The 22,132-nt window shown below is 35.4% G+C and overlaps 2 protein-coding genes and 2 pseudogenes across 2 annotated transcripts; all 4 read left to right on the forward strand.

Moving 5' to 3' along the window:
- Window positions 1-1,891: 1,891 nt before the first annotated feature.
- On the forward strand, window positions 1,892-2,921 carry LOC131172150 (exopolygalacturonase-like). The gene is made up of 3 exons (XM_058133099.1): window positions 1,892-2,140; window positions 2,226-2,699; window positions 2,853-2,921. The coding sequence occupies exons 1-3, from the start codon at window positions 1,892-1,894 to the stop codon at window positions 2,919-2,921; spliced, it is 792 nt and encodes a 263-aa protein (XP_057989082.1).
- Window positions 2,922-5,396: 2,475 nt separating this feature from the next.
- LOC131172151 (polygalacturonase-like) lies at window positions 5,397-9,252 on the forward strand (annotated as a pseudogene).
- A 1,726-nt stretch (window positions 9,253-10,978) lies between these two features.
- Window positions 10,979-12,325, forward strand: LOC131172152 (polygalacturonase-like; annotated as a pseudogene).
- Window positions 12,326-17,904: 5,579 nt separating this feature from the next.
- On the forward strand, window positions 17,905-21,826 carry LOC131172153 (polygalacturonase-like). The gene is made up of 4 exons (XM_058133102.1): window positions 17,905-18,299; window positions 18,739-18,763; window positions 21,454-21,537; window positions 21,689-21,826. The coding sequence occupies exons 1-4, from the start codon at window positions 17,905-17,907 to the stop codon at window positions 21,824-21,826; spliced, it is 642 nt and encodes a 213-aa protein (XP_057989085.1).
- Window positions 21,827-22,132: the final 306 nt, after the last annotated feature.

Consider the following 22,132-nt stretch of genomic DNA (forward strand, 5'->3'; position numbering starts at 1 on the left):
ACGGATAGCCAATCTGCTAATTTTTCGCCTTTACTTTTTTTGCATGATTTGTTTCCTTACTTATTGATTTCCATTACCTCTTATAATGATTAAAAGGAAAAATAAAACGAAAATTTCTACGGTGAATGGTATAAGAGCCCAGTTTTTTGTATAGAAGCCCAGTTTCTTTTGGCTACCATATGGACATAAGGTTCAAAGAATAAAATAGCGCGTCCATGTACATACAATGATGTTTTATCATTATCGCTATAAACCGAGCCGTGAAGCGTAGTTCGAGGACCTTTGCGAGGATCCGTTGCATGGCATAGCAGATCGGCTATGCAACAACCCTAAAATTTTATTCATTTATTGATTGACTTACTAAATTATTTTGATCGTGTTATATTTTTCTCTCGATTTAAAAGGCTATATGCTTTTAGTTTAATTATTGGCTTTAATATTTATTAGCTTCATTTAATTTGTTTCGAGGTTTAAATATTTCATAATGACGTTTTATAAATTCGTAAATTTAAGCATATATGTCTAAATGGTTGTGTGGACAAGTATTAATGAGCATCAAATTTTAGTAGGGGCACTTTTATGAATAAAATGTTTTCGGTCACATTGAATTAAGGGAAACTTTTGTTGTAAATTCCTTTTTTGTAAGGAATATATTTAATCCCGTTGAAATAAATTCATCTGCAAGTATTAATAAAGATAAGTTATCAAAACAAAAATAGGAAATATAGCGAAAATAAAAGTTTTGCACAAGGATGGGAAAAGAGATGACAAAAGTTTAGATGGACTCGGGCGCGCACTTCAATTTATTTTTTTTTTTCAATTCTTCCTTTTCATTCTGCCACTCTCCCTGTGATTTTAGAATTTTTTTTTTTTTCACTTTCATTTTCCTTGTTTATTGAGTTGTAAATATACTGCTGCAAGATACTTAAAATATAAAATAAAATAAAATAAAATGCAAGGGTGAAACCAATAGGATAAAATGGGCATATAATTTTTGCTGGTTTTGCATAATCTCCCCGATTATTCATTCCGTTATATTATACCCTAAAATAGTGCAAGGCACGAGAGAGATAAAAAAAAAAAAAAATGTAAGAGTAATAGCTGGGCCAGTCGAATATTACGAGACTACTGAAGAGGTAAGGTTTAAAAGAGTATGCGTACATACAGGAAAAGTAAATTAAAGGTGAAGGGATCCCTTTGGCTCGTTGCAACATCAAATATAACTACAGTTAGAAAGTATGAAAAATTTGTTAGAACTTATAAAGAATTTTATATCCAAAATAATAGGTTTGGAGAGAAGTGAATAAGTTGTGGGACAATTATCGGTTGTAAACTAGCATAGGTAGGTAGGCTTTTGCCAATTAAAACTTTTAATTTAAAACAAGAAAGGAAAACAGAATAAATGATGCATGAAAATGCTACAGCCTGTAATAAACCTTGGCTAAATTAATCTAGCTACTCAACGTATAAAAGGGCCTTACAGTGGAAGAGTAATGCATTCACATTTCTGACACAATCTAAGCAAGAACTAGCAAGGGATAGGAAGCACATTAATAAAGAAGATGGGTTCAAAGATACATGTATACGTAATATCTTTGGTGTTATTCTTTTCGATGCGAGTGGAGCTCAGTCAATACTTTTGATGTGCGAAAATATGGTGCAGGCGGGCCGAGGTCAGATACTAGTAAGGTATGCAAATAAATTCGACTCTTGATATCATGATGATATTTCCTAGATTGTTACTGTAAAAAGTTTCATTCCCCTTTTCCATTTCAGGCTCTATTGAGTGCATGGAAAGAGGCGTCTTGTGATGGGTTCTAGCAAAATTATGATACCAAAAGGGACATATTTACTAGGCGTGGTGGATTTAAAAGGTCCATGCAAGGGTGCCATGCATCTTGAAGTTCAAGGAACCTTTATAGCTCCAACAAGCCCTAACGCGCACAATAAGGCTAGTTGGATTACCTTTGCCTACATCGATCGATTAACAATATCCGGCGGTGGGACATTCGATGGAAGAGGAGAAATTGCTTGGAAGCAAAATAACTGTGGCCAAAACCCAAAATGCAAGTCACTTCCAATTGTAAGCACAATTGAATGCTCTCTCGCATATCTTCACTTTTCTGCAACCCTATCTCTGGTAATATGCGATAATATTTTCTTTATGTACTTGTTCCAAAAAAATATATCGAGTTTAAGGTTCGATTTCGTCACCAATAGCATAGTTCGAGCGTAACTTCCTGGGCGGCAAGAATTTCCATGTCAATGTTATGGGGCCAGCGTTACCTTCGGCACTTCTGATCATTGCACTGGGACATAGCATCAACACAGATGGAATTCACATTGGACGATCAAAGAGGATCAATATCATTGATTCAGACATTATCACCGGTGATGATTGCATCTCAATTGGAGATGGGAGCCAACAAATACGAATCACGAAAGTAAGATGCGGGCAGGGCCATGGCATTAGTGTAGGAAGTTTAGGGAAGTACGAGAAGGAAGACCCTGTGGTTGGAATTTTTGTAAGGAATTGCACAGTCTACGACACCGATAATGGTGTGAGAATTAAGACTTGGCCTGCATTACATGGTGGCATTGCATCTGATATGCATTTCGAAGACATTATCATGAAAAATGTCAGCAATCCTATCCTCATTGATCAAGTGTATTGCCCATGGAATCAATGCAATCCAAAGGTAACTTGAAAAAGAAAGGGGAAGAAATTCCTCTTAATATATATCCTGCAGTCACGTGATCTTTGGATATTTCATCGGCACACACACTCACACACAAACATTAAGAATTGATTAAAATCTTGTCTTTCTTTTCACCTTCCCGATTCCATCAAGGTAAAGATCAACAACGTTAGCTTCAAGAATATTGGGCTCTTCAACAACTCCCATAGCCATTCGACTTAAGCGTAGTAGCATCGTCCGTGCGAGAAGGTTGAGCTTGCTAACATTAACCTCAAGTACATTGGGTAAGCGGACCCATAAAATCCCTATGCGCAAATGTTAAACCTAGACTTATAGGACAATCAATTCCACGGATGTTAATGCACTCATTCGTCCTTGTTTCTTTGTAAAGTATGAGATGCCTCATTTGTTATAATGCGAGAATGCCGACTTTTCTATTCTGATTTATCACGGATAGCCAATCTGCTAATTTTTAGCCTTTACTTTTTGCATGATTTGTTTCCTTACTTATTGATTTCCATTACCTCTTATAATGATTAAAAGGAAAAATAAAGCGAAAATTTCTCTGATGAATGGTATAAGAGCCAGTTTTTGTATAGAAGCCCGGTTTCTTTTGGCTACCATATGGACATAAGGTTCAAAAGAATAAAATAAGCGCGTCCATGTACATACAATGATGTTTTATCATTATTGCTATAAACCAGGCCGTGAAGCGTAGTTCGGACAACATGCGAGGATCGTTGCATGGCCTAGCTGATCGGCTATGCAACAACCCGAAAATTTTATTCATTTATTGATTGACTTACTAAATTATTTTGATCGTGTTATATTTTTCTCTCGATTTAAAAGGCTATATGTTTTTAGTTTAATTATTGGCTTTAATATTTATCAGCTTCATTTAATTTGTTTCGAGGTTTAAATATTTCATAATGACGTTTTATAAATTCGTAAATTTAAGCATATATGTCTAAATGGTTGTGTGGACAAGTATTAATGAGCATCAAATTTTAGTAGGGGCACTTTTATGAATAAAATGTTTTCGGTCACATTGAATTAAGGGAAACTTTTGTTGTAAATTCCTTTTTTGTAAGGAATATATTTAATCCCGTTGAAATAAATTCATCTGCAAGTATTAATAAAGATAAGTTATCAAAACAAAAATAGGAAATATAGCGAAAATAAAAGTTTTGCACAAGGATGGGAAAAGAGATGACAAAAGTTTAGATGGACTCGGGCGCGCACTTCAATTTATTTTTTTTTTTCAATTCTTCCTTTTCATTCTGCCACTCTCCCTGTGATTTTAGAATTTTTTTTTTTTTTCACTTTCATTTTCCTTGTTTATTGAGTTGTAAATATACTGCTGCAAGATACTTAAAATATAAAATAAAATAAAATAAAATGCAAGGGTGAAACCAATAGGATAAAATGGGCATATAATTTTTGCTGGTTTTGCATAATCTCCCCGATTATTCATTCCGTTATATTATACCCTAAAATAGTGCAAGGCACGAGAGAGATAAAAAAAAAAAAAAAAAATTTGGGCGATCGAATATTACGAGACTCTTGAAGAGTAAGGTTTAAAAGAGTATGCGTACATATAGGAAAAGTAAATTAAAGGTGAAGGGATCCCTTTGGCTCGTTGCAACATCAAATATAACTCTGATTAGAAAGTATGAAAAATTAGTTAGAACTTATAAAGAATTTTATATCCAAAATAATAGGTTTGGAGAGAAGTGAATAAGTTGTGGGACAATTATCGGTTGTAAACTAGCATAGGTAGGTAGGCTTTTGCCAATTAAAACTTTTAATTTAAAACAAGAAAGGAAAACAGAATAAATGATGCATGAAAATGCTCTGACTGTAATAAACCTTGGCTAAATTAATCTAGCTACTCAACGTATAAAAGGGCCTTACGATTGGAAGAGTAATGCATTCACATTTACGACACAATCTAAGCAAGAACTAGCAAGGGATAGGAAGCACATTAATAAAGAAGATGGGTTCAAAGATACATGTATCGTAATATCTTTGGTGTTATTCTTTTCGATGCGAGTGGAGCTCGGTCCAATACTTTTGATGTGCGAAAATATGGTGCGAGCGGGCGAGTCGGATACTAGTAAGGTATGCAAATAAATTCGACTCTTGATATCATGATGATATTTCCTAGATTATTCTTGTAAAAGTTTCATTCCCCTTTTCCATTTGGAGCTCTATTGAGTGCATGGAAAGAGGCGTCTTGTGATGGGTTCTAGCAAAATTATGATACCAAAAGCGACATATTTACTAGGCGTGGTGGATTTAAAAGGTCCATGCAAGGGTGCCATGCATCTTGAAGTTCAAGGAACCTTTATAGCGCCAACAAGCCCTACTTGCGCACAATAAGGCTAGTTGGATTACCTTTGCCTACATCGATCGATTAACAATATCCGGCGGTGGGACATTCGATGGGCGAGGAGAAATTGCTTGGAAGCAAAATAACTGTGGCCAAAACCCAAAATGCAAGTCACTTCCAATTGTAAGCACAATTGAATGCTCTCGCATATCTTCACTTTTACGCAACCCTATCTATGGTAATATGCGATAATATTTTCTTTATGTACTTGTTCCAAAAAAATATATCGAGTTTAAGGTTCGATTTCGTCACCAATAGCATAGTTCGAGCGTAACTTCACGGGCAAGAATTTCCATGTCAATGTTATGGGGCCAGCGTTACCTTCGGCACTTCTGATCATTGCAGGACATAGCATCAACACGGATGGAAGTCACATTGGACGATCAAAGAGGATCAATATCATTGATTCAGACATTATCACCGGTGATGATTGCATCTCAATTGGAGATGGGAGCCAACAAATACGAATCACGAAAGTAAGATGCGGGCAGGGCCATGGCATTAGTGTAGGAAGTTTAGGGAAATGCGAGAAGGAAGACCACGTGGTTGGAATTTTTGTAAGGAATTGCACGTCTCGACACGATAATGGTGTGAGAATTAAGACTTGGCACGCATTACATGGTGGCATTGCATCGATATGCATTTGAAGACATTATCATGAAAAATGTCGACAATCCTATCCTCATTGATCAAGTGTATTGCCCATGGAATCAATGCAATCAAAGGTAACCTTGAAAAAGAAAGGGAAGAAATTCCTCTTAATATATATCACTGCAGTCACGTGATCTTTGGATATTTCATCAGCACACACACTCACACACAAACATTAAGAACTGATTAAAATCTTGTCTTTCTTTTCACCTTCCCAGATTCCATCCAAGGTGAAGAACAACAACGTTAGCTTCAATAAAATTCAGGGCTCTTCAACAACTCCATAGCCATTCGACTTAAGCGTAGTAGCATCGTCCGTGCGAGAAGGTTGAGCTTGCTAACATTAACCTCAAGTACATTGGGTAAGCGGACCCATAAAATCCCTATGCGCAAATGTTAAACCTAGACTTATAGGACAATCAATTCCACACGGATGTTAATGCACTCATTCGTCCTTGTTTCTTTGTAAAGTATGAGATGCCTCATTTGTTATAATCACGAGAATGCGACTTTTCTATTCTGATTTATCACTGATAGCCAATCTGCTAATTTTTCGCCTTTACTTTTTTTTCATGATTTGTTTCCTTACTTATTGATTTCCATTACCTCTTAGAAGGATTAAAAGGAAAAATAAAACGAAAATTTCTACAGTGAATGGTATAAGAGCCCGATTTTTGTATAGAAGCCCGATTTCTTTTGGCTACCATATGGACATAAGGTTCAAAAGAATAAAATAAGCGCGTCCATGTACATACAATGATGTTTTATCATTATTGCTATAAACCGAGCCGTGAAGCGTAGTTCGAGACAACATGCGAGGGATCAGTTGCATGGCCTAGCGGATCGGCTATGCAACAACGCGAAAATTTTATTCATTTATTGATTGACTTTCTAAATTATTTTGCTCGTGTTATATTTTCTCTCGATTTAAAAGGCTATATGTTTTTAGTTTAATTATTGGCTTTAATATTTATCGGCTTCATTTAATTTGTTTCGAGGTTTAAATATTTCATAATGACGTTTTATAAATTCGTAAATTTAAGCATATATGTCTAAATGGTTGTGTGGACAAGTATTAATGAGCATCAAATTTTAGTAGGGGCACTTTTATGAATAAAATGTTTTGGTCACATTGAATTAAGAAACTTTTGTTGTAAATTCCTTTTTTGTAAGGAATATATTTAATCCCGTTGAAATAAATTCATCTGCAAGTATTAATAAAGATAAGTTATCAAAACAAAAATAGGAAATATAGCGAAAATAAAAGTTTTGCACAAGGATGGGAAAAGAGATGACAAAAGTTTAGATGGACTCGGGCGCGCACTTCAATTTATTATTTTTTTTTTCAATTCTTCCTTTTCATTCTGCCACTCTCCCTGTGATTTTAGAATTTTTTTTTTTTCACTTTCATTTTCCTTGTTTATTGAGTTGTAAATATCTTTGCAAGATACTTAAAATATAAAATAAAATAAAATAAAATGCAAGTGTGAAAAAAATAGGATAAAATGGGCATATAATTTTTGCTGGTTTTGCATAATCTCCCCGATTATTCATTCCGTTATATTATACCCTAAAATAGTGCAAGGCACGAGAGAGATAAAAAAAAAAAATGTAAGAGTAATAGCTGGGCCAGTCGAATATTACGAGACTACTGAAGAGGTAAGGTTTAAAAGAGTATGCGTACATATAGGAAAAGTAAATTAAAGGTGAAGGATCCCTTTGGCTCGTTGCAACATCAAATATAACTCTGATTAGAAAGTATGAAAAATTTGTTGGAACTTACAAAGAATTTTATATCCAAAATAATAGGTTTGGAGAGAAGTGAATAAGTTGTGGGACAATTATCGGTTGTAAACTAGCATAGGTAGGTAGGCTTTTGCCAATTAAAACTTTTAATTTAAAACAAGAAAGGAAAAGCAGAATAAATGATGCATGAAAATGCTCTGACTGTAATAAACCTTGGCTAAATTAATCTAGCTACTCAGCGTATAAAAGGGCCTTACGATTGGAAGAGTAATGCATTCACATTTACGACACAATCTAAGCAAGAACTAGCAAGGGATAGGAAGCACATTAATAAAGAAGATGGGTTCAAAGATACATGTATCGTAATATCTTTGGTGTTATTCTTTTCGATGCAGTGGAGCTCGGTCAATACTTTTGATGTGCGAAAATATGGTGCGAGGCGGGCCAGTCGGATACTAGTAAGGTATGCAAATAAATTCGACTCTTGATATCATGATGATATTTCCTAGATTGTTACTGTAAAAAGTTTCATTCCCCTTTTCCATTTCAAGCTCTATTGAGTGCATGGAAAGAGGCGTCTTGTGATGAGTTCTAACAAAATTATGATACCAAAAGGGACATATTTACTAGGCGTGGTGGATTTAAAAGGTCCATGCAAGGGTGCCATGCATCTTGAAGTTCAAGGAACCTTTATAGCGCCAACAAGCCCTAGCGCACAATAAGGCTAGTTGGATTACCTTTGCCTACATCGATCGATTAACAATATCCGTGGTGGGACATTCGATGGGCGAGGAGAAATTGCTTGGAAGCAAAATAACTGTGGCCAAAACCCAAAATGCAAGTCACTTCCAAATGTAAGCACAATTGAATGCTCACACGCATAACTTCACTGTTCTGCAACCCTATCTATGGTCATAATACAGATAATATTTTCTATAAGTACTTGTTCCAAAAAAAATATATCAGAGTTTAAGGATCGATTTCGTCACCAATAGCATAGTTAGAGCGTAACTTCACTGGACGGCAAGAATTTCCATGTCAATGTTATGGGGCCAGCGTTACCTTCGGCACTTCTGATCATTGCAGGGACATAGCATCAACACGGATGGATTTCACAGTGGACGATCAAAGAGGATCATTATCATTGATTCTGACATTATCCCGGGTGATGATTGCATCTCAATTGGAGTTGGGAGCCAACAACTACGAATCACGAAAGTAAGTTGCGGGCAGGGCCATGGCATTAGTGTAGGAAGTTTAGGGAAGTACGAGAAGGAAGACCCTGTGGTTGGAATTTTTGTAAGGAATTGCACGATCTCGACAGATAATGGTGTGAGAATTAAGACTTGGCTTTGCATTACATGGTGGCATTGCATCTGATATGCATTTCGAAGACATTATCATGAAAAATGTCAGCAATCCTATACTCATTGATCAAGTGTATTGCCCAAGGAATCAATGCAATTCAAAGGTACCTTCAAAAAGAAAGGGGAAGAAATTCCTCTTAATATATATCCTGCAGTCACGTGATCTTTGGATATTTCATCAGCAAACACACTCACACACAAACATTAAGAACTGATTAAAATCTTGTCTTTCTTCTCACCTTCCCAGATTCAATCAAAGGTGAAGATCAACAACGTTAGCTTCAAGAATATTCAGGGCTCTTCAACAACTCCCATAGCCATTCGACTTAACTGTAGTATCATAGTCCAGTGCGAGAAGGTTGAGCTTGGTAACATTAACATCAATTACATTGGGTAAGCGGACCCATAAAATCCCTATCGCCAAATGTTAAACCTAGACTTATAGGACAATCAATTCCACACGGATGTTAATGCACTCATTCGTCCTTGTTTCTTTGTAAAGTATGAGATGCCTCATTTGTTATAATCACGAGAATGCCGACTTTTCTATTCTGATTTATCACGGATAGCCAATCTGCTAATTTTTCGCCTTTACTTTTTTTGCATGATTTGTTTCCTTACTTATTGATTTCCATTACCTCTTATAATGATTAAAAGGAAAAATAAAACGAAAATTTCTATAGTGAATGGTAGAAGAGCCCAGTTTTTTGTATAGAAGCCCAGTTTCTTTTGGCCACCATATGGACATAAGGTTCAAAGAATAAAATAGCGCGTTCATGTACATACAATGATGTTTTATCATTATTGCTATAAACCCAGGCTTCGTGAAACGTAGTTCAGGACACTGTGCAGGATCTGTTGCATGGCCTAGCAGATCGGCTATGCAACAACCCGAAAATTTTATTCATTTATTGATTGACTTACTAAATTATTTTGATCGTGTTTTATTTTTCTCTCGATTTAAAAGGCTATATGTTTTTAGTTTAATTATAGGCTTTAATATTTATCAGCTTCATTTAATTTGTTTCGAGGTTTAAATATTTCATAGTGACGTTTTATAAATTCGTAAATTTAAGCATTTATGTCTAAATGGTTCTGTGGACAAGTATTAATGAGCATCAAATTTTTGTAGAGGCACTTTTATGAATAAAATGTTTTCGGTCACATTGAATTAAGGGAAACTTTTGTTGTAAATTCCTTTTTTGTAAGGAATATATTTAATCCCGTTGAAATAAATTCATCTGCAAGTATTAATAAAGATAAGTTATCAAAACAAAAATAGGAAATATAGCGAAAATAAAAGTTTTGCACATGGATGGGAAAAGAGATGACAAAAGTTTAGATGGACTCGGGCGCGCACTTCAATTTATTATTTTTTTTTTCAATTCTTCCTTTTCATTCTGCCACTCTCCCTGTGATTTTAGAATTTTTTTTTTTTTCACTTTCATTTTCCTTGTTTATTGAGTTGTAAATATACTGCTGCAAGATACTTAAAATATAAAATAAAATAAAATAAAATGCAAGGGTGAAACCAATAGGATAAAATGGGCATATAATTTTTACTGGTTTTGCATAATCTCCCCGATTATTCATTCCGTTATATTATACCCTAAAATAGTGCAAGGCACGAGAGAGATAAAAAAAAAAATGTAAGAGTAATAGCTGGGCCAGTCGAATATTACGAGACTACTGAAGAGGTAAGGTTTAAAAGAGTATGCGTACATATAGGAAAAGTAAATTAAAGGTGAAGGGATCCCTTTGGCTCGTTGCAACATCAAATATAACTACAGTTAGAAAGTATGAAAAATTTGTTAGAACTTATAAAGAATTTTATATCCAAAATAATAGGTTTGGAGAGAAGTGAATAAGTTGTGGGACAATTATCGGTTGTAAACTAGCATAGGTAGGTAGGCTTTTGCCAATTAAAACTTTTAATTTAAAACAAGAAAGGAAAACAGAATAAATGATGCATGAAAATGCTACAGCCTGTAATAAACCTTGGCTAAATTAATCTAGCTACTCAACGTATAAAAGGGCCTTACAGTGGAAGAGTAATGCATTCACATTTCTGACACAATCTAAGCAAGAACTAGCAAGGGATAGGAAGCACATTAATAAAGAAGATGGGTTCAAAGATACATGTATACGTAATATCTTTGGTGTTATTCTTTTTCGATGCGAGTGGAGCTCAGTCCAATACTTTTGATGTGCGAAAATATGGTGCGAGGCGGGTGCAGTCGGATACTAGTAAGGTATGCAAATAAATTCGACTCTTGATATCATGATGATATTTCCTAGATTATTCTTGTAAAAGTTTCATTCCCCTTTTCCATTTGAGCTCTATTGAGTGCATGGAAAGAGGCGTCTTGTAATGATGGGTTCTAGCAAAATTATGATACCAAAAGGGACATATTTACTAGGCGTGGTGGATTTAAAAGGTCCATGCAAGGGTGCCATGCATCTTGAAGTTCAAGGAACCTTTATAGCGCCAACAAGCCCTAACGCGCACAATAAGGCTAGTTGGATTACCTTTGCCTACATCAATCGATTAACAATATCCAGTGGTGGGACATTCGATGGACGAGGAGAAATTGCTTGGAAGCAAAATAACTGTGGCCAAAACCCAAAATGCAAGTCACTTCCAATTGTAAGCACAATTGAATGCTCTCTCGCATATCTTCACTTTTCTGCAACCCTATTTATGGTAATATGACGGATAATATTTTCTTTATGTACTTGTTCCAAAAAAATATATCTGAGTTTAAGGTTCGATTTCGTCACCAATAGCATAGTTCGAGGCGTAACTTCACAGACGGCAAGAATTTCCATGTCAATGTTATGGGGGCCAGCGTTACCTTCGGCACTTCTGATCATTGCAGGGACATAGCGTCAACACAGATGGAATTCACATTGGACGATCAAAGAGGATCAATATCATTGATTCAGACATTATCACCGGTGATGATTGCATCTCAATTGGAGATGGGAGCCAACAAATACGAATCACGAAAGTAAGATGCGGGCAGGGCCATGGCATTAGTGTAGGAAGTTTAGGGAAGTACGAGAAGGAAGACCCTGTGGTTGGAGTTTTTGTAAGGAATTGCACGATCTCGACAGATAATGGTGTGAGAATTAAGACTTGGCCTGCATTACATGGTGGCATTGCATCTGATATGCATTTCGAAGACATTATCATGAAAAATGTCAGCAATCCTATCCTCATTGATCAAGTGTATTGCCCATGGAATCAATGCAATCCAAAGGTACCTTGAAAAAGAAAGGGGAAGAAATTCCTCTTAATATATATCCTGCAGTCACGTGATCTTTGGATATTTCATCGCACACACACTCACACACAAACATTAAGAATTGATTAAAATCTTGTCTTTCTTTTCACCTTCGATTCCATCAAGGTAAAGATCAACAACGTTAGCTTCAAGAATATTCGGGGCTCTTCAACAACTCCATAGCCATTCGACTTAAGCTGTAGTAGCATCGTCCGTGCGAGAAGGTTGAGCTTGCTAACATTAACCTCAAGTACATTGGGTAAGCGGACCCATAAAATCCCTATGCGCAAATGTTAAACCTAGACTTATAGGACAATCAATTCCACACGGATGTTAATGCACTCATTCGTCCTTGTTTCTTTGTAAAGTATGAGATGCCTCATTTGTTATAATGCGAGAATGCGACTTTTCTATTCTGATTTATCACGGATAGCCAATCTGCTAATTTTTCGCCTTTACTTTTTTTGCATGATTTGTTTCCTTACTTATTGATTTCCATTACCTCTTATAATGATTAAAAGGAAAAATAAAACGAAAATTTCTACTGTGAATGGTATAAGAGCCAGTTTTTGTATAGAAGCCCGATTTCTTTTGGCTACCATATGGACATAAGGTTCAAAGAATAAAATAAGCGCGTCCATGTACATACAATGATGTTTTATCATTATTGCTATAAACCAGGCCGTGAAGCGTAGTTCGAGGACAACATGCGAGGATCAGTTGCATGGCCTAGCAGATCGGCTATGCAACAACCAGAAAATTTTATTCATTTATTGATTGACTTACTAAATTATTTTGATCGTGTTATATTTTTCTCTCGATTTAAAAGGCTATATGTTTTTAGTTTAATTATTGGCTTTAATATTTATCGGCTTCATTTAATTTGTTTGAGGTTTAAATATTTCATAATGGCGTTTTATAAATTCGTAAATTTAAGCATATATGTCTAAATGGTTGTGTGGACAAGTATTAATGAGCATCAAATTTTAGTAGGGCACTTTTATGAATAAAATGTTTTGGTCACATTGAATTAAGAAACTTTTGTTGTAAATTCCTTTTTGTAAGGAATATATTTAATCCGTTGAAATAAATTCATCTGCAAGTATTAATAAAGATAAGTTATCAAAACAAAAATAGGAAATATAAGCGAAAATAAAAGTTTTGCACAAGGATGGGAAAAGAGATGACAAAAGTTTAGATGGACTCAGTAGCACTTCAATTTATTATTTTTTTCAATTCTTCCTTTTCATTACGCCACTCTCCTGTGATTTTAGAATTTTTTTTTCACTTTCATTTTCCTTGTTTATTGAGTTGTAAATATCTGCTGCAAGATACTTAAAATATAAAATAAAATAAAATAAAATGCAAGGGTGAAACCAATAGGATAAAATGGGCATATAATTTTCTTTGGTTTTGCATAATCTCCCGATTATTCATTAGTTATATTATACCTAAAATAGTGCAAGGCACGAGAGAGATAAAAAAAAAAATGTAAGAGTAATAAATTTGGGCGATCGAATATTCTGAGACTCTTTGAAGAGGTAAGGTTTAAAAGAGTATGCGTACATATAGGAAAAGTAAATTAAAGGTGAAGGGATCCCTTTGGCTCGTTGCAACATCAAATATAACTCTGTTAGAAAGTATGAAAAATTTGTTAGAAATTACAAATAATTTTATATCCAAAATAAAAGGTTTGGAGAGAAGTGAATAAGTAGTGGGACAATTATCGGTTGTAAACTAGCATAGGTATGTAGGCTTTTGCCAATAAAAACTTTTAATTTAAAACAAGAAAGGAAAAGCAGAATAAATGATGCATGAAAATGCTCTGACTGTAATAAACCTTGGCTAAATTAATCTAGCTACTCAGCGTATAAAAGGGCCTTACGATTGGAAGAGTAATGCATTCACATTTACGACACAATCTAAGCAAGAACTAGCAAGGGATAGGAAGCACATTAATAAAGAAGATGGGTTCAAAGATACATGTATCGTAATATCTTTGGTGTTATTCTTTTCGATGCGAGTGGAGCTCGGTCAATACTTTTGATGTGCGAAAATATGGTGCGGAGCGGGCCAGTCGGATACTAGTAAGGAATGCAAATAAATTAGACTCTTGATATAATGATGATATTTCCTAGATTGTTAATGTAAAAAGTTTCATTCACCTTTTCCATTTAAGGATCTATTGAGTGCATGGAAAGAGGCGTCTTGTGTGATGGGTTCTAACAAAATTATGATACCAAAAGGGACATATTTACTAGGCGTGGTGGATTTAAAAGGTCCATGCAAGGGTGCCATGCATCTTGAAGTTCAAGGAACCTTTATAGCGCCAACAAGCCCTACTTGCGCACAATAAGGCTAGTTGGATTACCTTTGCCTACATCGATCGATTAACAATATCCGGCGGTGGGACATTCGATGGAAGAGGAGAAATTGCTTGGAAGCAAAATAACTGTGGCCAAAACCCAAAATGCAAGTCACTTCCAATTGTAAGCACAATTGAATGCTCTCTCGCATATCTTCACTTTTCTGCAACCCTATCTATGGTAATATTACTGATAATATTTTCTTTATGTGCTTGTTCCAAAAAAAATATATCAGAGTTTAAGGTTCGATTTCGTCACCAATAGCATAGTTCGAGACGTAACTTCCCTGGACAGCAAGAATTTCCATGTCAATGTTATGGGGAGCGTTACCTTCGGCACTTCTGATCATTGCACCGGGACATAGCATCAACACAGATGGAATTCACATTGGACGATCAAAGAGGATCAATATCATTGATTCAGACATTATCACCGGTGATGATTGCATCTCAATTGGAGATGGGAGCCAACAAATACGAATCACGAAAGTAAGATGCGGGCAGGGCCATGGCATTAGTGTAGGAAGTTTAGGGAAGTACGAGAAGGAAGACCACGTGGTTGGAATTTTTGTAAGGAATTGCAGTCTACGACAGATAATGGTGTGAGAATTAAGACTTGGCTGCATTACATGGTGGCATTGCATCGATATGCATTTGAAGACATTATCATGAAAAATGTCGACAATCCTATCCTCATTGATCAAGTGTATTGCCCATGGAATCAATGCAATCCAAAGGTAACTTGAAAAAGAAAGGTGAAGAAATTCCTCTTAATATATATCCTGCAGTCACGTGATCTTTGGATATTTCATCAGCACACACACTCACACATAAACATTAAGAATTGATTAAAATCTTGTCTTTCTTTTCACCTTCCCAGATTCCATCCAAGGTAAAGATCAACAACATTAGCTTCAAGAATATTCAGGGCTCTTCAACAACTCCATAGCCATTCGACTTAAGCGTAGTAGCATCGTCCGTGCGAGAAGGTTGAGCTTGCTAACATTAACCTCAAGTACATTGGGTAAGCGGACCCATAAAATCCCTATGCGCAAATGTTAAACCTAGACTTATAGGACAATCAATTCCACACGGATGTTAATGCACTCATTCGTCCTTGTTTCTTTGTAAAGTATGAGATGCCTCATTTGTTATAATCGAGAATGCGACTTTTCTATTCTGATTTATCACGGATAGCCAATCTGCTAATTTTTCGCCTTTACTTTTTTTGCATGATTTGTTTCCTTACTTATTGATTTCCATTACCTCTTATAATGATTAAAAGGAAAAATAAAATGAAAATTTCTACGGTGAATGGTATAAGAGCCCAGTTTTTGTATAGAAGCCCGATTTCTTTTGGCTACCATATGGACATAAGGTTCAAAAGAATAAAATAAGCGCGTCCATGTACATACAATGATGTTTTATCATTATTGCTATAAACCAGGCCGTGAAGCGTAGTTCGGGACAACTTTGTGCGAGGATCAGTTGCATGGCCTAGCGGATCGGCTATGCAACAACCGAAAATTTTATTCATTTATTGATTGACTTACTAAATTATTTTGATCGTGTTATATTTTTCTCTCGATTTAAAAGGCTATATGTTTTTAGTTTAATTATTGGCTTTAATATTTATCGGCTTCATTTAATTTGTTTCGAGGTTTAAATATTTCATAATGACGTTTTATAAATTCGTAAATTTAAGCATATATGTCTAAATGGTTGTGTGGACAAGTATTAATGAGCATCAAATTTTAGTAGGGGCACTTTTATGAATAAAATGTTTTGGTCACATTGAATTAAGAAACTTTTGTTGTAAATTCCTTTTTGTAAGGAATATATTTAATCCCGTTGAAATAAATTCATCTGCAAGTATTAATAAAGATAAGTTATCAAAACAAAAATAGGAAATATAGCGAAAATAAAAGTTTTGCACAAGGATGGGAAAAGAGATGACAAAAGTTTAGATGGACTCGGGCGCGCACTTCAATTTATTATTATTTTTTTTCAATTCTTCCTTTTCATTCTGCCACTCTCCCTGTGATTTTAGAATTTTTTTTTTTTTCACTTTCATTTTCCTTGTTTATTGAGTTGTAAATATACTGCTGCAAGATACTTAAAATATAAAATAAAATAAAATAAAATAAAATGCAAGGGTGAAACCAATAGGATAAAATGGGCATATAATTTTCTTTGGTTTTGCATAATCTCCCCGATTATTCATTCCGTTATATTATACCCTAAAATAGTGCAAGGCACGAGAGAGATAAAAAAAAAAAAATGTAAGAGTAATAGCTGGGCCAGTCGAATATTACGAGACTACTGAAGAGGTAAGGTTTAAAAGAGTATGCGTACATATAGGAAAAGTAAATTAAAGGTGAAGGGATCCCTTTGGCTCGTTGCAACATCAAATATAACTACAGTTAGAAAGTATGAAAAATTTGTTAGAACTTAAAAAGAATTTTATATCCAAAATAATAGGTTTGGAGAGAAGTGAATAAGTTGTGGGACAATTATCGGTTGTAAACTAGCATAGGTAGGTAGGCTTTTGCCAATTAAAACTTTTAATTTAAAACAAGAAAGGAAAACAGAATAAATGATGCATGAAAATGCTACAGCCTGTAATAAACCTTGGCTAAATTAATCTAGCTACTCAACGTATAAAAGGGCCTTACAGTGGAAGAGTAATGCATTCACATTTCTGACACAATCTAAGCAAGAACTAGCAAGGGATAGGAAGCACATTAATAAAGAAGATGGGTTCAAAGATACATGTATACGTAATATCTTTGGTGTTATTTTTTTTTCGATGCGAGTGGAGCTCAGTCCAATACTTTTGATGTGCAAAAATATGGTGCGAGCGGGTGCGAGTCAGATACTAGTAAGGTATGAAAATAAATTCGACTCTTGATATCATGATGATATTTCCTAGATTGTTACTGTAAAAAGTTTCATTCCCCTTTTCCATTTCAGGCTCTATTGAGTGCATGGAAAGAGGCGTGCGCAGTAGTGGGTTCTAGCAAAATTATGATACCAAAAGGGACATATTTACTAGGCGTGGTGGATTTAAAAGGTCCATGTAAGGGTGCCATGCATCTTGAAGTTCAAGGAACCTTTATAGCCCCAACAAGCCCTACTTGCGCACAATAAGGCTAGTTGGATTACCTTTGCCTACATCAATCGATTAACAATATCCAGTGGTGGGACATTCGATGGACGAGGAGAAATTGCTTGGAAGCAAAATAACTGTGGCCAAAACCCAAAATGCAAGTCACTTCCAATTGTAAGCACAATCGAATGCTCTCTCGCATATCTTCACTTTTCTGCAACCCTATCTATGGTAATATGCGATAATATTTTCTTTATGTACTTGTTCCAAAAAAATATATCGAGTTTAATGTTCGATTTCCTCACCAAAAGCATAGTTCGAGGCGTAACTTCCTGGGCGGCAAGAATTTCCATGTCAATGTTATGGGGCCAGCGTTACCTTCGGCACTTTACTATCATTGCACCGGGACATAGCGTCAACACAGATGGAATTCACATTGGACGATCAAAGAGGATCAATATCATTGATTCAGACATTATCACCGGTGATGATTGCATCTCAATTGGAGATGGGAGCCAACAAATACGAATCACGAAAGTAAGATGCGGGCAGGGCCATGGCATTAGTGTAGGAAGTTTAGGGAAATGCGAGAAGGAAGACCACGTGGTTGGAATTTTTGTAAGGAATTGCACGATCTCGACAGATAATGGTGTGAGAATTAAGACTTGGCTTTGCATTACATGGTGGCATTGCATCGATATGCATTTGAAGACATTATCATGTTAAATGTATGCAATCCTATCGTCATTGATCAAGTGTATTGCCCATGGAATCATTGCAATCCAAAGGTAACTTGAAAAAGAAAGGGAAGAAATTCCTCTTAATATATATCCTGCAGTCACGTGATCTTTGGATATTTCATCGACACACACTCACACACAAACATTAAGAATTGATTAAAATCTTGTCTTTCTTTTCACCTTCCCGATTCCATCAAGGTAAAGATCAACAACGTTAGCTTCAAGAATATTCGGGGCTCTTCAACAACTCCATAGCCATTCGACTTAAGCGTAGTAGCATCGTCCGTGCGAGAAGGTTGAGCTTGCTAACATTAACCTCAAGTACATTGGGTAAGCGGACCCATAAAATCCCTATGCGCAAATGTTAAACCTAGACTTATAGGACAATCAATTCCACGGATGTTAATGCACTCATTCGTCCTTGTTTCTTTGTAAAGTATGAGATGCCTCATTTGTTATAATGCGAGAATGCGACTTTTCTATTCTGATTTATCACGGATAGCCAATCTGCTAATTTTTCGCCTTTACTTTTTGCATGATTTGTTTCCATACTTATTGATTTCCATTACCTCTTATAATGATTAAAATGAAAAATAAAACGAAAATTTCTACGTTGAATGGTATAAGAGCCAAGTTTTTTGTATAGAAGCCCAGTATCTTTTGGCTACCATATGTACATAAGGTTCAAAAGAATAAAATAAGCGCGTCCATGTACATACAATGATGTTTTATCATTATTGCTATAAACCGAGCCGTGAAGCGTAGTTGGGACAACTTGTGCGAGGATCCGTTGCATGGCCTAGCAGATCGGCTATGCAACAACCCGAAAATTTTATTCATTTATTGATTGACTTACTAAATTATTTTGATCGTGTTATATTTTTCTCTCGATTTAAAAGGCTATATGTTTTTAGTTTAATTATTGGCTTTAATATTTATCGGCTTCATTTAATTTGTTTCGAGGTTTAAATATTTCATAATGACGTTTTATAAATTCGTAAATTTAAGCATATATGTCTAAATGGTTGTGTGGACAAGTATTAATGAGCATCAAATTTTAGTAGGGGCACTTTTATGAATAAAATGTTTTAGGTCACATTGAATTAAGTGAAAATTTTGTTGTAAATTCCTTTTTTGTAAGTAATATATTTAATCACGTTTAAATAAAATCATATAAAATTATTAATAAAGATAAGTTATCAAAACAAAAATAGGAAATATAAGCGAAAATAAAAGTTTTGCACAAGGATGGGAAAAGAGATGACAAAAGTTTAGATGGACTCAAGCGCACTTCAATTTATTATTTTTTTTTTCAATTCTTCCTTTTCATTCTGCCACTCTCCCTGTGATTTTAGATTTTTTTTTTTTTTTTCACTTTCATTTTCCTTGTTTATTGAGTTGTAAATATACTGCTGCAAGATACTTAAAATATAAAATAAAATAAAATAAAATAAAATGCAAGGGTGAAACCAATAGGATAAAATGGGCATATAATTTTCTTTGGTTTTGCATAATCTCCCGATTATTCATTAGTTATATTATACCTAAAATAGTGCAAGGCACGAGAGAGATAAAAAAAAAAATGTAAGAGTAATAATTTGGGCGATCGAATATTCTGAGACTCTTTGAAGAGGTAAGGTTTAAAAGAGTATGCGTACATATAGGAAAAGTAAATTAAAGGTGAAGGGATCCCTTTGGCTCGTTGCAACATCAAATATAACTACAGTTAGAAAGTATGAAAAATTTGTTAGAACTTAAAAAGAATTTTATATCGAAAATAATAGGTTTGGAGAGAAGTGAATAAGTTGTGGGACAATTATCGGTTGTAAACTAGCATAGGTAGGTAGGCTTTTGCCAATTAAAACTTTTAATTTAAAACAAGAAAGGAAAACAGAATAAATGATGCATGAAAATGCTCTGACTGTAATAAACCTTGGCTAAATTAATCTAGCTACTCAGCGTATAAAAGGGCCTTACGTGGAAGAGTAATGCATTCACATTTACGACACAATCTAAGCAAGAACTAGCAAGGGATAGGAAGCACATTAATAAAGAAGATGGGTTCAAAGATACATGTATCGTAATATCTTTGGTGTTATTCTTTTACGATGCGAGTGGAGCTCGGTCAATACTTTTGATGTGCGAAAATATGGTGCGAGGCGGGCGAGAGTCGGATACTAGTAAGGTATGCAAATAAATTCGACTCTTGATATCATGATGATATTTCCTAGATTATTCTTGTAAAAGTTTCATTCCCCTTTTCCATTTGAGCTCTATTGAGTGCATGGAAAGAGGCGTCTTGTGATGGGTTCTAACAAAATTATGATACCAAAGGGACATATTTACTAGGCGTGGTGGATTTAAAAGGTCCATGCAAGGGTGCCATGCATCTTGAAGTTCAAGGAACCTTTATAGCGCCAACAAGCCCTAACGCACAATAAGGCTAGTTGGATTACCTTTGCCTACATCGATCGATTAACAATATCGTGGTGGGACATTCGATGGGCGAGGAGAAATTGCTTGGAAGCAAAATAAGCGTGGCCAAAACCCAAAATGCAAGTCACTTCCAATTGTAAGCACAATTGAATGCTCTCGCATATCTTCACTTTTACGCAACCCTATCTATGGTAATATGCGATAATATTTTCTTTACGTACTTGTTCCAAAAAAATATATCGAGTTTAAGGTTCGATTTCGTCACCAATAGCATAGTTCGAGCGTAACTTCCTGGGCGGCAAGAATTTCCATGTCAATGTTATGGGGCCAGCGTTACCTTCGGCACTACTGATCATTGCAGGGACATAGCATCAACACGGATGGAATTCACATTGGGCGATCAAAGAGGATCAATATCATTGATTGGACATTATCACCGGTGATGATTGCATCTCAATTGGAGATGGGAGCCAACAAATACGAATCACGAAAGTAAGATGCGGGCAGGGCCATGGCATTAGTGTAGGAAGTTTAGGGAAGTACGAGAAGGAAGACCCTGTGGTTGGAGTTTTTGTAAGTAATTTAACAGTCTACGACACAGATAATGGTGTGAGAATTATGACTTGGCATGCATTACATGGTGGCATTGCATCGATATGCATTTGAAGACATTATCATGAAAAATGTCGACAATCCTATCCTCATTGATCAAGTGTATTGCCCATGGAATCAATGCAATCCAAAGGTAACTTGAAAAAGAAAGGGAAGAAATTCCTCTTAATATATATCCTGCAGTCACGTGATCTTTGGATATTTCATCGGCACACACACTCACACACAAACATTAAGAATTGATTAAAATCTTGTCTTTCTTTTCACCTTCGATTCAATCCAAGGTAAAGATCAACAACGTTAGCTTAAAGAATATTAAGGGCACTTCAACAACTCCCATAGCCCTTCGACTTAACTGTAGTAGCATCGTCCCGTGCGAGAAGGTTGAGCTTGCTAACATTAACCTCAAGTACATTGGGTAAGCGGACCCATAAAATCCCTATCGCAAATGTTAAACCTAGACTTATAGGACAATCAATTCCACACGGATGTTAATGCACTCATTCGTCCTTGTTTCTTTGTAAAGTATGAGATGCCTCATTTGTTATAATGCGAGAATGCGACTTTTCTATTCTGATTTATAACGGATAGCCAATCTGCTAATTTTTCGCCTTTACTTTTTTTGCATGATTTGTTTCCTTACTTATTGATTTCCATTACCTCTTATAATGATTAAAAGGAAAAATAAAACGAAAATTTCTACGGTGAATGGTATAAGAGCCCAGTTT

Source organism: Hevea brasiliensis, chromosome 13 (genome assembly GCF_030052815.1).
Source record: "Hevea brasiliensis isolate MT/VB/25A 57/8 chromosome 13, ASM3005281v1, whole genome shotgun sequence".
NCBI classification, from domain to species: Eukaryota; Viridiplantae; Streptophyta; class Magnoliopsida; order Malpighiales; family Euphorbiaceae; genus Hevea; species Hevea brasiliensis.

Coding starts and splice junctions, on each gene's coding strand:
- LOC131172150 (XM_058133099.1), top strand. CDS start 1,892: ATGCATCTTGAAGTTCAAGGAACCTTTATAGCTCCAACAAGCCCTAAC. Junction 2,141..2,225: donor TTTCTGCAACCCTATCTCTG/GTAATATGCGAT, acceptor CCAATAGCATAG/TTCGAGCGTAACTTCCTGGG. Junction 2,700..2,852: donor GGAATCAATGCAATCCAAAG/GTAACTTGAAAA, acceptor GATTCCATCAAG/GTAAAGATCAACAACGTTAG.
- LOC131172153 (XM_058133102.1), top strand. CDS start 17,905: ATGTTCGATTTCCTCACCAAAAGCATAGTTCGAGGCGTAACTTCCTGG. Junction 18,764..21,453: donor TCAATTCCACGGATGTTAAT/GCACTCATTCGT, acceptor CATCGATATGCA/TTTGAAGACATTATCATGAA. Junction 21,538..21,688: donor GGAATCAATGCAATCCAAAG/GTAACTTGAAAA, acceptor ATTCAATCCAAG/GTAAAGATCAACAACGTTAG.